The 14,326-nt window shown below is 34.6% G+C and overlaps 1 protein-coding gene across 5 annotated transcripts in view; it reads left to right on the forward strand.

Moving 5' to 3' along the window:
• CDH12 (cadherin 12) overlaps positions 1–14,326 on the forward strand; it is a 678,773-nt gene that overhangs the window by 631,392 nt on the left and 33,055 nt on the right. For all 5 annotated transcript variants that reach the window (XM_082837421.1, XM_082837422.1, XM_082837420.1 and 2 more), the window contains one exon: positions 1,603–1,856. In XM_082837421.1, coding sequence (XP_082693547.1) covers positions 1,603–1,856 — 254 coding nt within the window. The remainder of the gene's footprint in view (positions 1–1,602; positions 1,857–14,326) is intronic.

The following is a 14,326-nucleotide window of genomic DNA, read 5'->3' on the forward strand; positions in this document are numbered from 1 at the left end:
TGCATTTTTGGTTTGAATAATATTTTGTTACCCTATTTTGTCAATTGGTTGGCTTTTCTTGAGCCTTATCCTTTAACAAAACACTGTAGTCAAACTGTGAGCTGATCAAAACAGTAGCATCATCATCTCTTTTTCCAGATATTATGTTTCTGTCTGTTTAATCAACAGTTCCAATATCAACCATGACATATTAGTCAATAACTTTACTTATATTGCTTTAAGACAAATGAAAAGTCTTAGCAAGAAGACAGAAATTGAAGAAAATCAGTATTCTATGTAAACAGGTATGAGCTGAATAAATAAAAATATAAAAACTAAAAGAAAGCATTGAGTCCAAGGCAAAGAAATACATGAATAAAAATTGGACGAATTAAACAAAATAAGGGGAACGATTACAGGGAAGATAAAGATAGATCCCCTTGAGTGAAAATTACTGTGAAAGAAACTTAATGTCAAGTCCAAGAAGTGTTACTATTTGCTATAATAAACTTATAGATTTGTGAGTTTTTAAGGATTTCACAGTGATTTTCTTTCTTTTCTTTTCCCTTCTTCACTGGAAAAGCATAAAACAGGAATCTTGTCCTTAAAAGAGAGAAATATACCCACTTTATTTCCCTCAGGTGTACTGAGGCAAAATAGAGATATGTTGACACAGCAATTAGCACATCATGGGAGTCATACCAGAGGGAATTAATTTAGAAAACAGAAACTTCTAAAGGCCCCAGAAAATCACTATGTTAATTAACTATGTTAATGTTAATTTCATGTCTTAGTTTGTCATACGTGATTAGAAGTCACAGCCAGTGACCTTAAAGTTTTCATTTTAATAAAGCACTACAGCAACAACATATTTCTGTAATATAATATTTCCAGTTATTGGGAACATAAAACTAATATTCAGAAAAAGGTAAATATAAGCAGTGTAAAGTGAAAAATCAACGATCAGTGACTCCAAGGACAAATTACAACCAAATATTTTGTCTCATGTTGTTCTTTAATCCTATATGTTCAAAGCCTTAATTCTTGGTCATATATCCTGATCATGCATTACCGTGCCTACTAATTCTATGTGTAATGCGGACAACACAAAGGACCAAAACTCTGGATATAGTCCTTGGCAGCAAAAATACCTAGACATTAAAAGTATTCAATAGAAAAGGATATTATTGTCAAAATAATAAAATTTGTCCAAGAAAAAAACATAGTTTGCTACACCAAATTTTTAGCTGGAATCTAAAAGTATCATTTCAATTTTGTTGTACTTTTAATTACTGCTTAATTCCACCAGATGTCAGTACTGGATAAGAGCATCCTTAATAGGTACTTGATCTGCAGTTGTAACCACTCACGTGAAAGGAATAAGCCCTATGTAGTACATATGTGTGCATGTCATTTAAATGTATGCAGCTGATGACATGTACAAGTTACCCAGACACTTCTACAACTGGTCGACTCTTAAAATGTTTAACTTGTACTTCCCTTACCCACTAATTATTAAAGGAAAATGACCATTTGATATTAACTTGCAAATTACTCTGTCCACCATCGTTGCCACATCCTATATGAATGTATCTCCTCACTTTTGATTTGTCCCCGCTACAGCCATTGGATTTTGAAACAAAGAAGGCTTATACTTTTAAAGTAGAGGCCTCCAACCTGCACCTTGACCACCGGTTTCACTCTGCGGGCCCTTTTAAGGACACTGCCACAGTGAAGATCAGCGTGCTGGATGTGGGCGAGCCGCCGGTTTTCAGCAAGCCCCTCTACACCATGGAGGTTTACGAAGACACTCCAGTTGGGACCATCATTGGCGCCGTCACTGCCCAAGACCTCGATGTCGGCAGCAGTGCCGTAAGGTAAGAAAAAGAAACGTTTTCTTTTCTGTGTCAGAAAGAGAAAGAAAATAAAACAACACTCTGACCAGGCTTGCATGAATTATTTAGAGAATACAATGCTTGAAAATCACTTTACATAGTAAGTATAAGAATAGAAGAAAAAACATAGGATTTAAACAGAAACATCTGATATCAATCCCTGCAACAGGGTTTAGTAGTGACCTGATGTTAGGCTTGTCACTCATGCTGGTCAACCTCAATTTTTTTATCCACAAAAGGGATTTAATAGTAAGCCTAAAAGGATGATTCTCATGAATAACGATATTAAGATACTTTCACAGTGCCTGAAATATCATAGATATATAATACATTTTTCAATTATTCTAAAATCTCTGTCTCTTACCCAAAGTTAGTGCTTGAAACAGATTGTTTTACCGTTTTAAATTTGCAGCTCATTTTTTCACTGTGGCAGTTGTATATGCTGATGGAAGCATAATTAGAGTCAGTCTTAAGGTAAGAGGCATTGTGGAGTTGCTCAAAGCCCAGACTTTGCAAGGAGTTCCTTACTGGCATAAGGCTGCTTGGTAGTGAGTCAACAAAGCAATCGATGGAATAAGAAAGAGTAAGAAAATACCCACCCCCCCGCCATAAATGCCACTTGCATTGCTGAAACATGGTGGGATTCCCTTTTCCTCCCTTATAAATCGATCCTACAACGTATTTTGAGACTTGTTCTGATTCAACTTTGCTTCCTCTGTATGCTTAATCCCTTCCAGGTGCCCACGTGCCTACAAGAACGGGGTGGGGGGGGGGGAAGAAATTAACATACGCACAAAACAGGAACAGACTCATAGACTTTGCGGTTGCCGATGGGGAGGGGGTGTAGGGGAGGGAAGGACTGGGATCTGGAATTAGCAGGTGCAAACTAAAAGGAAAGAGAGAGAGAGAAACGTGATTTGTTCCAAATCTTCTAACTCTAAAAGGTTGAAGCTTATAGTATGCAAAATCCAAACCAAAGAACACATTAAGTAGGCTTTTAAAGCAAAACACTACTCTGTCGACATAGGAAAAATACATAGACATATATCTCACAAGACTTTAAGCCATGGGGTAATTAATGGTTAAAAAAAAAAAAGCATCCTTTCAGCGGTATTCTCAACACATTCATAGCACAGAGAAAAATTTCAGGATATGGCTTGAGAGCATGAAAGCTCTGCTCTTTGTATTTGTCTGAATCCATCCCCCAAAGTCGCCTGAACACTTTCCTTCTTGAAGCATGTCTGTGATCAAGAGAGAACTAAAAAAGCACATTTGTCTTGGGAAAGGGAAGAAAAAGAGCAATTATTGAGTGCCCCTACACGTCAGGTTGAATGCTGGCTCATTTCCTCATTGGGTTCAAGTTGTTTTACATGCTCATATTACAGCATGATTCACTGTCAGTTAAACTCCAGAGAAGTGTATGTATTACCACTGTTCACAGGGGCATTCTCAAGAATCTGCTACGTTAGTAGTTGTTATACATTAATCTGTCATCATTCATCAATCTTGTTCCTGAATACCCTGAGTGTGCTGTTGGTCATTGTGAAAGTGGAAAATGCCTGCTGAGTGGATTCATAGGTAATTTCAAGAATGTAAACAGAATGGAAGAAATATTGAAGGCTGTAAAAAAGTAATAAAAAGGTAAATAAACATGGATTGAAATTCTCTACAGTTCAATAGATGAGAATTATGGGACATAGTGGGACACAATATCTTAGGGAACATGCTAAGTTGTTTAATTTACTATATGTACTATTTTTTATTTTGCTTTATTTTTATTTTATTTTATTTTTTTGACTGCATTGGGTCTTCATTGCTGCACGTGGGCTTTCCCTAGTTGTGGCGAGCAGGGGCTACTCTTCGTTGCGGTGTGCGGGCTTCTCATTGCAGTGGGTTCTCTTGTTGCGAAGCCCAGGCTCTAGGCATGCGGGCTGCAGTAATTGTGGCTTGCGGGCTCTAGAGTGCAGGCTCAGTAGTTGTGGCATGGGGGCTCAGTAGTTGTGACTCGTGGATTCTAGAGCACAGGCTCAGTAGTTGCGGCTCACGGGCTTAGTTGCTCTGCTGCATGTGGGATCTTCTTGGACCAGGGCTCAAACCTGTGCCCCCTGCACTGGCAGGTGGATTCTTAACCACCAGGGAAGTCCATATGTTCAATTTTGAATACTGATAATAGCAAGATGAGGTCGAGATATGAATAAAATATTATTTTAATGAAATACTTTAAAACCAAAAAATTGGAGGGTTGAAAAGTAAAAAATACCACCCAGTAAAGGTAAGGTGAGAATTACAAACTTCTAAATATAAGAAAATGATTAGATCAAGACCGTGGTGTGAAGAATAAAAGAAGGCTACATTTTAGAGAAATTGTCCAGGTACAAGCCTATTTTCTTTATCTGTTTGTTTGTTTGTTTCTGATGTCACAGAACCTAGTGTCTGGCAAGTGCTACTTTATGTGAAATGAAATAGTATCCCCAGTCTTTTTTTCTAATGGGCAGCAGCCTGACTCACTGAAGCTGCAGACAGAGATGGATTTAATTGATCCCCGTGAGGGGTTGTCAAAAGACAGAGGAGCTTTTGAATCAACATGAAAGTTGTCTTACTTTCATTTTCTTGGAGTAAACAATAAACTTGAATCATGTCAGTTGAGGAATGTGGGGTATGGATCATCTCTTCTTGGTCTGAAAGCACGTTCGCTCACTTAAGAAAGATAGTAAAAATATGTTATAAAAAATAAGCATCAAAATGACAAGTTACTTGGCATGTGTAGGTATGCTCTGTTTGTTTTGTCTTCCTTTGCTTTACTGCATTTACTGCTCTGCATTACCCTTTTCATAGGGTTATTGTGGAAGGTATTAATTTAAGATTAGGTTATTCCACACCACTGGGTATTTTATAAATATTATTACTTCATCATCACTGAGCACAGCAAAGAGGCAGAAAGCAATGAAATTAACCAAGGATTGCAAAACCTTAGAAGAAAGGTTCAGTTAGGTGTAATGCCCCCAAATATACCGTATCCTGTCCCCTCTTGTTGTGAGCTTAATTTCTAGTTATTGTTTCCTTTGTGTTTCTAGACTTTGCCTTTAGATGAACTGATTTCCTGTCTCTAATATTCTATATCCTTTGACACTCTTATTATATAGTTCATGGGAATGATTTCTAGTGAGTCCAATAGGAGTATAATGAGTGTACCTACCATTAGTGAGGTGGGGCAGTCTCTTAAGAAATGAAATTTAAAACAGGTGACTATTCAGTTACATTGGAAATTAATATTTGTTTTGGATATAAGTGATTTAAGTTACAGAGAGATTTCAGTGGATAATTCTGCTCAGTATGTGCTATTTTTCTTTTGTTCCAAACATTTAAAAATCTTAGTTATCCTATGAATGAATTTCAAAATAAAATTTAATCAAAGCATTTTTCTGTATAAAATGAGAAAATGGACAATTCCATTCTAAACCTACTCCATGTAAGATGGGTTGGATAAGAGACTGATAAAGTAAACTAAAATCTATTTTATGTATATAAACGTCCATGTGTAAATTATTATAGTATTTAGTAGAACAACTGAATGGTTTATTTTTCAAGTTACCTCCTTTTGTTTGATGATATGTCCAACCAAAACCCATCACGTAATATCAAGTAGTGAAATTGATTAATAAATAGAAAACCATTATCAATTATCATAAGTAAAAAGTAATACATAAAATAATAACTGGTTGTTAAAACATAAATGTCTAAATGAGTCCCACTTAAAATTATCTTATATTCCATATCTGGTCTGTACTTTCCATATCTGGTCAATGCACTTTTGGAAACATTTTTGTATCACTTGAAATTGATTTTTTCATCGTGGATTAGGAGGCTATCAGAGTAGCTGATTTTCATTTGAGGGCCCTTTCCAATACACCAGAAATCTTGTTTTGTGGACAAAAACCTAAGCTCAAATACAAAACAAGCTTAGAGAATGAGAAGAAACAGAGGCCCCACTTATCAAGTGATATCCTAGAGCAACACATATACTTTACTTTAAATATTAATTAAATGAAATGGTAAAAATTAAAAACTTGAAAACTTGCTCACTTTCTATTTTTCTCCTATTTAACAAGATTTTTGTAGGAATTAAATGAGGTATCGGTATAAAATGTTTTATTTTTAAAATTTTTTATAGATTGTATATTTTTTAGATAAGATTAGGTTCACAGCAAAACTGAGAGAAGATACAGAGATTTCTCATATGCCTGTTGCCACCACACATACATAGCCTCCCCCTTTAGCAGCATCCCCCACTGGAGGGATACATTTATTGCAGTGATGAACCTACATTCACATCATAATCATTCAAAGTGTATAGTTAACTTTAGGATTCACTCCTGGTGTTGTACAGTCTGTGAATATATTTATTATGACACGTATCCAACATTGTAATATCATACAGAGTATTTTCACTTCCTTAAAAATCCTCTGAGCTCTGTTTATCCCTCCCCACACCAATTCCTGACCTTTTCACTGTCTCCATAGTTTAGCCTTTCCACAATGTCATATAGTTGGAGTCATACAGTATGTAGCCTTTTCAGATTGGCATCTTTCTCTTGCTATTTACATAAAGCTTTCTCCATATCTTGTCATAGTTTGATAGCTCATTTCTTTTTAGTGCTAAAATGTATTCTGTTGTCAGCATGTACCACAGTTTATTTATCCACTCACCTACTGAACATCTTGAGTGTTCTTTAAGTCCTAGGAATTACTAATAAAGCTGCATAAATATCCATCTACATGTTTTTAACCTGGACATAAATTGTCAGCTCCTGTGTGTCAATACCAAGGAGTGCAATTACTGGATCAGATGGCAAGAGTATGTTGAGATTTGTAAGAGACCACCAAACTATCTTCCAAGGTGGCTGTGTCATTTTGCACTCCCACCATCAATGAATGAGAGCACCTGTTGCTTCACATCCTTGACAGCATTTGGTGTTGCTGGTGTTCTGGATTTTGGTCTTTCTATTAAGTGTGTAGTGGTACCTTATCGTTGTTTCAATTTGCATTTCCCGGATAACATATGATGTGGAGCATCTTTTCATGTGCTTATTTGCCATTTGTATCAATATATCTTCTTTGGTAAGATGTTTGTTAAGGTCTTCCACCCATTTTTAATTGGGTTGTTTGTTTTCATATTGCTCAGTTTTAAGAATGCTATTTTTTTCCCGTGCATACAAATAAGCAACAAAAGGTTTGCCTTTCTTTCATATTCTCAACTACAGATACAATCTCATTGTAAAAGAGAGATTATGATGGATGCATTACTTGTTAAGAGCATGTATGAAGCTTATACATACTCAATTGTCTCACTGAGTCTAACTTGCGCTGAGTTTCTGGACAATGGTTACCTGTGGATGACAAGGAGAGATTACAGATATGCAAACCTGAAATATTATAAAACTCAGGACTAGAATTAAGAAATATGAAAATGAGGGTCATCAAAACTCCACTTTTCTCTTTACCTTTGTTCACAGAATTAAATTCCATCCAATTAAAACAACATCTTACCCTCTATTTCATGGCCTTCATCCTAGACTTCTGCCATTTTAGGTGGCAAAACCACATGCATCCTCATTGCTATTCTAACTCACTTCTCTTTCTTCTTATCAGTGTTGTCTTTTACACATCTATCATATTCACTAAAGACACTATATAACTCTATCACGGTATTTGTCATTTTTAGCTTATTGCATAAATATATATTTACTTTTTTAACCACCATCTTCAAAACCAGAAAATGAAAGGGTGTTGGAGAGTTAAGAATATTTCCTTGTTCTTTAAAATACTATATGCAAAATTAATTTAATTTTAAAATTTTCTTGATGTATTTATACTAATATATAAAGCAACTGGTTAATGAAATGTAGAATGTTTATGTATGTTTATGTGTGCATTTATAATTTTTAATTGATTATAAGCAGATCTAGATCTAGACCTAGATATATAATATAATAGGTCTTTTTATTTTGTAAGCGTCTGTAGACCAGGGTGTTTGGATATAATCTTTATAGGTCTTAATTTCTGCTATTTTATCACAATGTAGTCAGGGATATACTTTTCTTTTTTTTTTTTTTTTTGTTGGTAAAATGGCCATTTGCTTCTTAGCTTCTATAAATAGAATTAATGGAAGCTAAATGCTATCAGTGCATTTGCAAGTAGACATTATACAAAATTCAACTTCAAAAAATAATTCTCTCTCTCTCTCTCGAGTCCTAAACACTAAGTGTAGCACAGTTGTGAAAAAGTCAAATAGGGCAAACTCCCCACATGTTAACATGTTTAGCTACTACTGCAATGTCTAAATTCCACACTCCTTTTTATTTTTTTCCTGTAGTTTCTTTGAAATATTTTATAATATAAGTTTCTATCTGCTTTTTCTTTCCATGTCTACCATTTGTACACAATATCTCTATTCTTTTTATTTCACATTCTTTGCATTTTTTATCTACTTATGTTCTCTATACATTTTCAAATGATCTAAAAATTTACAATATTTCTTTCAGTGCTATTTAGTCCTAGCTGTTGTTAAATGCCAGTGGTTATCCCCACTTAGAATTAATTAAGTAATTCATGAAAGACAGTTTCTGATAAAGAGATGAACACGTTTTTTGTAAGGTGAGCTTTAAAAATGCTTTCTTATGTAGAGTCCAGTTACTTGTTTGGTATAACTCTAATTACTCGTTCAAATTCTAGTTTCTATTATTTAACAGAGAGCAAAATAATTTATTCTTATGGCTTGTCCTCTTTTTTTTTTTTTTTTTTTTGTGGTACGCGGGTCTCTCACTGTTGTGGCCTCTCCCGTTGCGGAGCACAGGCTCCGGACGCGCAGGCTCAGCGGCCATGGCTCTCGGGCCCAGCCGCTCCGCGGCATGTGGGATCCTCCCAGACCAGGGCACGAACCCGTGTCCCCTGCATCGGCAGGCGGACTCTCAACCACTGTGCCACCAGGGAAGCCCCTTATGGCTTGTTCTCTTAAAAAAAATACTGAAAGTTCTGATAGCAATTGGGAAAAAACATTTTACCCATAAGGTTATATATGTATTAAGATAAAATTGTTAATCCTTTTTGAGTAGTGCTTACCTTATCTCTTTCAGTTAGCATTCACATTGTGAATATTTGCAAGAGACACATCTGGTAAAGGACTTTTCTCCAAAATATACATTCTTAAAAGTCTAAGATGAAGGAGATGAAATAGAGGATGAGAAACTATTTTAATTGGAGGGAATAGAATTGTGGCACAAAGGTAAAGAAAAAAGTTGAGATTTGGTAAACCTCATTTTCAGATTTTTTTTAATGCTAGTTCTGAGTTGTTTAATATCAATGACTTGATTTTCATATCTGTAATCTCTCCTTAATCTTCCTGCTTAACCATTGCCCAGAAACTCAGCAGAAGCCACTTCCAGTGAAACAATTGATGATATGTAAGCTTCCTACAGGTGCTTATCAAATTATTCATCCATCAGAATCTCCTTCTTACAATGGGATTGTATTTGCAGTTGAACAATATTAAAGAAAGGAAGTACTTTTACTAGTATACTCTGCTTATTTTGTTTGCACTGGAGAAAAGAGCATTCCCTGTACATTTATACCAACTGAATGTTTAAGAGTAACTCATTTGAGAAGTTGTTGATGGAGAATTTAACTTAATTGTGGAGAGTGAGAAATTCCTTTGTGAATAAACTTATTTTGTTTTCCCCTTCAAATGATGTATTCATTGATGATCAACATAAGAGGAGCTATTGCAAGGAACATGTACCAAGATGAACAAGTTTACTCTTGTTTGCTTCAGTGGCAATTAACTAACAACATATAGTGACATTGTAATAACTTATTTGTATGTGTCTTTGGGCTGAGCCCTTTGGTCACAGTTCTTTAAACATCACAGCTATTATTTTACAGTGGTATAAACTGAGGCCCAGGAAGACCCAATCATGTCTTCAGTAAAGATGGAAAAATAATTTGAACATAAGCAGCCAGATTCTAAAGGTCAAAATACTAATTGCTCTACTGCTAAATGTTAATCTAAATATATATCTGGGTTTTTGAGTTGCTTTGTAATTCTAGGATTGTTGAACATACAAATAAATTTCATAGTTTTTAGTAGCTTCTAAAACAAAATAGAAATTCAAAAAAAGTCAGTAAAAAATGCACAATATTTGATTCTTTAAGATATGATAACTATGGGCCTTATTACATACCTGCAAGAATTCTATACACTTACATAGGTTTCCCTGGTTTAAACCTTACAATAACTTTAAATCTGAAAAATGTTTAATTCAACTATGAGAAAATTGACATTGTTCAGGCTGGAAATATAGAAACAAAATGTACCGTTCTTTTGTTGACATTTTTTGTACATACGGAAAAAAATCTTATTACTTATTACCTTTCATTTTTCTAGACAACTACAAAGTCCTTATAAGATTTAGACATAACTAAGAATTTATTGACAAAATCCAGTGGATTTGTGATACAGATCTACAGCTCTAATTTTTATGAGGATTGGATCTTGGTAGCCAATGATGAATTTGCTTTTATTTTAAGATATTTTATAGTATTCTAATGATACAGTGGCTGCGTGTCCAGATATTAGGATGGTGAACTGTTTTTGAGGCTATCTTGTTATGCTTCACATAGCTCCTAAGAATGAAGGAATGTCCAAGTCTGTGATCTTTATTACTGACTTAAATGTTTTGGGTTTACATTTTACCTGCTAGAGGTTAAGTTTCTTTGCTTTCTCTCAAAGTGCTGAGTGCTCTATGTAAGTGCAAATTTCATAGCTGTTTCCCTTCTCTCTATAATTTATATACATGCTCTTAGAGAATAGCCCTTTTCTCACAGTTGTTTGAAATTTTAAAATTATTTTGATTTTTTAAAGATTAGTTACTTTAAATATATAATAAATAGATATAAATCCTTCTCCATGGAAAATATTGTAATAATCAGGATCCAGTTTATAAGCTGCCCCATATTATTTAATAAGAGAATGTGAGTAATTTTCAGAGAAAAATGAGCTAAAGAGTAGATAATCACAGGAGAAAATGAAAACTCAGTTACCAGAAAAAGAAAAACCAAAACAAAACAGTAAATAAAAGTTTTCTTTCAAATATGCTGTCCATATTTGGGTATCAAATGGTAAATGACTCTAGTTAAAATGGCATCTTTCTTCAGAGACATTTGGCTGTGGCCTCCAGTGACAGTAAATAAATCCAACTTGATTAGGAACGGCAGGCATTTGATTCAGTTCAAGGGAACGGTTGTGATAAAGCTATATAAAAAGACTTCAGAAGAAATATGTCTAAATACTCAAAATATATAAAACAAATATTTCCATGTATGAGTGTGATTAGGTCATTATTAAGAGGAAAAGTTAGATGTCCTTATAAAATAATTAAATGCATACAGGCAAGTACAAGATATTATGGATAGAACAATAAATTCAATCCTACTCTAAAGAAACTTTCTGTATAATCATGAAAACAAAACACAATTATTTTGCTCTTCTCATTTGAGAAAGACTGTTAATACAAATTGAAATAGATAAATAAGATGAAAGAAGTAAGAATATAGAAGTTTGTAATAAGGAGGCAATAAATGCTTCTTACAAGAATTTGGCAAGGCTTCATGGGAAGACCTTGAGCAAAGGCATAATCACATTCTTTACTTATTTACCCAGGTATTATTGTCCATATTTTTAATAATGAGAAAATTGCCATGACATGCTTGCTATCTAAGCTCTTAAGTGCAGAGCCCATTATATATATATATATATATATATGTGTATATATATATATTTTTTTTTAACATCGTTATTAGAATATAATTGCTTTACAATGGTGTGTCATTTTCTGCTTTATAACAAAATGAATCAGTTATACATGTACATATGTCCCCATATCTGTTCCCTCTTGCATCTCCCTCCCTCCCACCCTCCCTATCCCACCCCTCTAGGTGTTCACAAAGCACTGAGCTGATCTCCCTGTGCAGAGCCCATATTTAATCAATATTTACCTAAACTTTTTTTTCTTTCCATTAGAGGAAGCTGCTTTGAGGTCTCTGAAAAATAAACCAAAGGCCAGGTGTAAAGCTTTGGGAGCAGATAAGGGTTAACATCTAGAAACATAAGATCATACACAGTCAGCAGACCACATATGACTATTAAAAAATAACTAAAAAAAGACTCCCAGAATGAGGAAAGCATAAGCAACTTTGAGGAAAAGTATAGCAATTATGATTTTAATAATATGTAGAATATAGTGTATTTCTTTTTCTTTAGAGAGCTATTTTATTCATATCACATGCTTCCAAATAGAATTTAAGGACAGAATAGTTCTGCCTTTATTAATTTAATAATTTGATCTAGTGTTTAACTTCTCATCAAACATTTAAACCAAACGACGGAGCTATCTAAACTAAGATGTAATCTGTGATGAGGAAAATAAGAATGAGGAGGAGGGTTAGGAAAAAACAAAACTAAAAGGAACTAGTAGGATATTAGCAACTACTATTTAAGGAAGTTTGAGAGAAACATATTAGGATTCCTCAGAAAACAATTTAATTGCGATGTTGATGAAGCAATTACAATCTAAGTGTTGTATGTGGCTTAAATTCTTAGTAAAGTGTTTATAGAAATAAATTGAACTGAATTTACTTTCATTTAGTTATCTGCCACCAGACCAAAAAAAAATTTAGAAAACAAACACTAGCAAAGAGTGAAGAGTAAAGAGATTTTGATCTATTATTAGTACCTGGACAAAATATTTCCTACCTTGACCTGAGTCATTACTCTTAACATTATTATTGCTTAAAAAATGAGATGTAATACTTTTATTTTTTTATTTTTTATTTTTATTTTTTTGTAATATTTTTAAAGTACTCTGTATCATCAAGTACTATTTTACAAAATGTGTTTGAGAATTGGGACAGGGTCAAAGTTAGCTTTTCCATTAACTGTGAGAAAGCTATTAGGCAAATTAAAAGAAACAATTTTAAGGGGAGTGTTTACCTAATGAAGAGAACAAAACTTTAAGGCATTTCTGAAAACTCATTTTCAGAAAAATAATAAAATTGTTCTCTGTCGAGTGGTCTGCACAGATTAAGTTAATGCATTAATTTTTGATTTCCATTGAATTGTTAAAACAAGTTTCTTATCAACAGTCACTGTGCATACTTTTTATGAACTATAGATTTGTATCATATATCTATCTTAAGCATCTTTTTTTAATTTGAATTTCATCTACTCACCAGGTAAGTATAACATGACTCAAACACAGTATGTACCTAAAAGTTATACTCATTTAAACTGGGGAGTTGGGCCAAATTAGACAGTTGATATTATATTGTGATTTTTGCTGAAACCCGGCCTCTGTACACCAGCACCAAATTGAATCTCCAAGACAGATTTTTGGGTGAAGTAGAAAAGAATAGCTTTATTGCAGGGAGCCAAGCAAGGAGTACAGGGCAACGAGTGCTTAAAAGACCCAAACTCCCGGAAGGCTTTCAGGGAAAGGTTTTTAAAGACAGGGTGAGGGAATGGGGTTGCAGGGTGTGTGATTAGCTCTTGGACGTTTTTCTGATTGGTTGGTAGTTAGGTAATTGCGAGTCAGCATCATCAACCCTCTGGTTCCAACCAGTCTGGGGTCTACGTGCTTGTGGGCAGCATGCAGTTCCTTTCTTCTACCTGCTGGGGGTTTCAGTATCTGCAAAACAGCTTAAAGGACATGGCTCAGAAGATCCTTGACTTTGTTTAATGGCCAAAGTATTATCATTATTTTGTCTTGCTTGACTGTTTTCCTTTCTTTCTGTATTTTCTCACTTCTCTAATTAAATTTATTCTTTGAGTAAAGTGTTTCTACAGACAAAAGGCAGCTGGAGGACATGGGTGGGAGTCTATCTTGGGAAATCCTCATAGGGTCGTGCTTGGTTATGTGATTAGTTGCAATTAAGATATCAATCTACCCTTAGATTGAATGTGGACTGTAGCAAACCCAAAGTAAACCAGTGATGGCTAACTCTGGGATGGTGATTCTCCTGAAACTGATCTAGACACTTTATAACCGGGTCATGTCTTCTCTGAAAATATCCAGGAAATGTAGGAGTGTTTTCATTGTCATTTCATTGATGGCCACATCCTATCTATGTCTCCTAATTGCTATAGTGGGCAAAATACCACAGTAGAATATGGCTATTGTCTAATGTTTATCATTCAGTCAGGCACAGGGATCAGCCAGTTACACAAAGGTAGGACCTTAGGAAAATGCCAGGACCTAGTGTTAAGAGTCTAACCGGCCATGGGAAGATGCTGAAGACGTTTTTACTGAGTAGAAAAAGTTCAGCTAAGAAGGCAGTAAGCTTTCTAAGAGGATAACCTCCAGAGGAAGGGGTATCAAACATCACAAGGTGATGGAGATAAA

Source organism: Leucopleurus acutus (genome assembly GCF_964270905.1).
Source record: "Leucopleurus acutus genome assembly, chromosome: 3".
Lineage (NCBI taxonomy): Eukaryota > Metazoa > Chordata > Mammalia > Artiodactyla > Delphinidae > Leucopleurus > Leucopleurus acutus.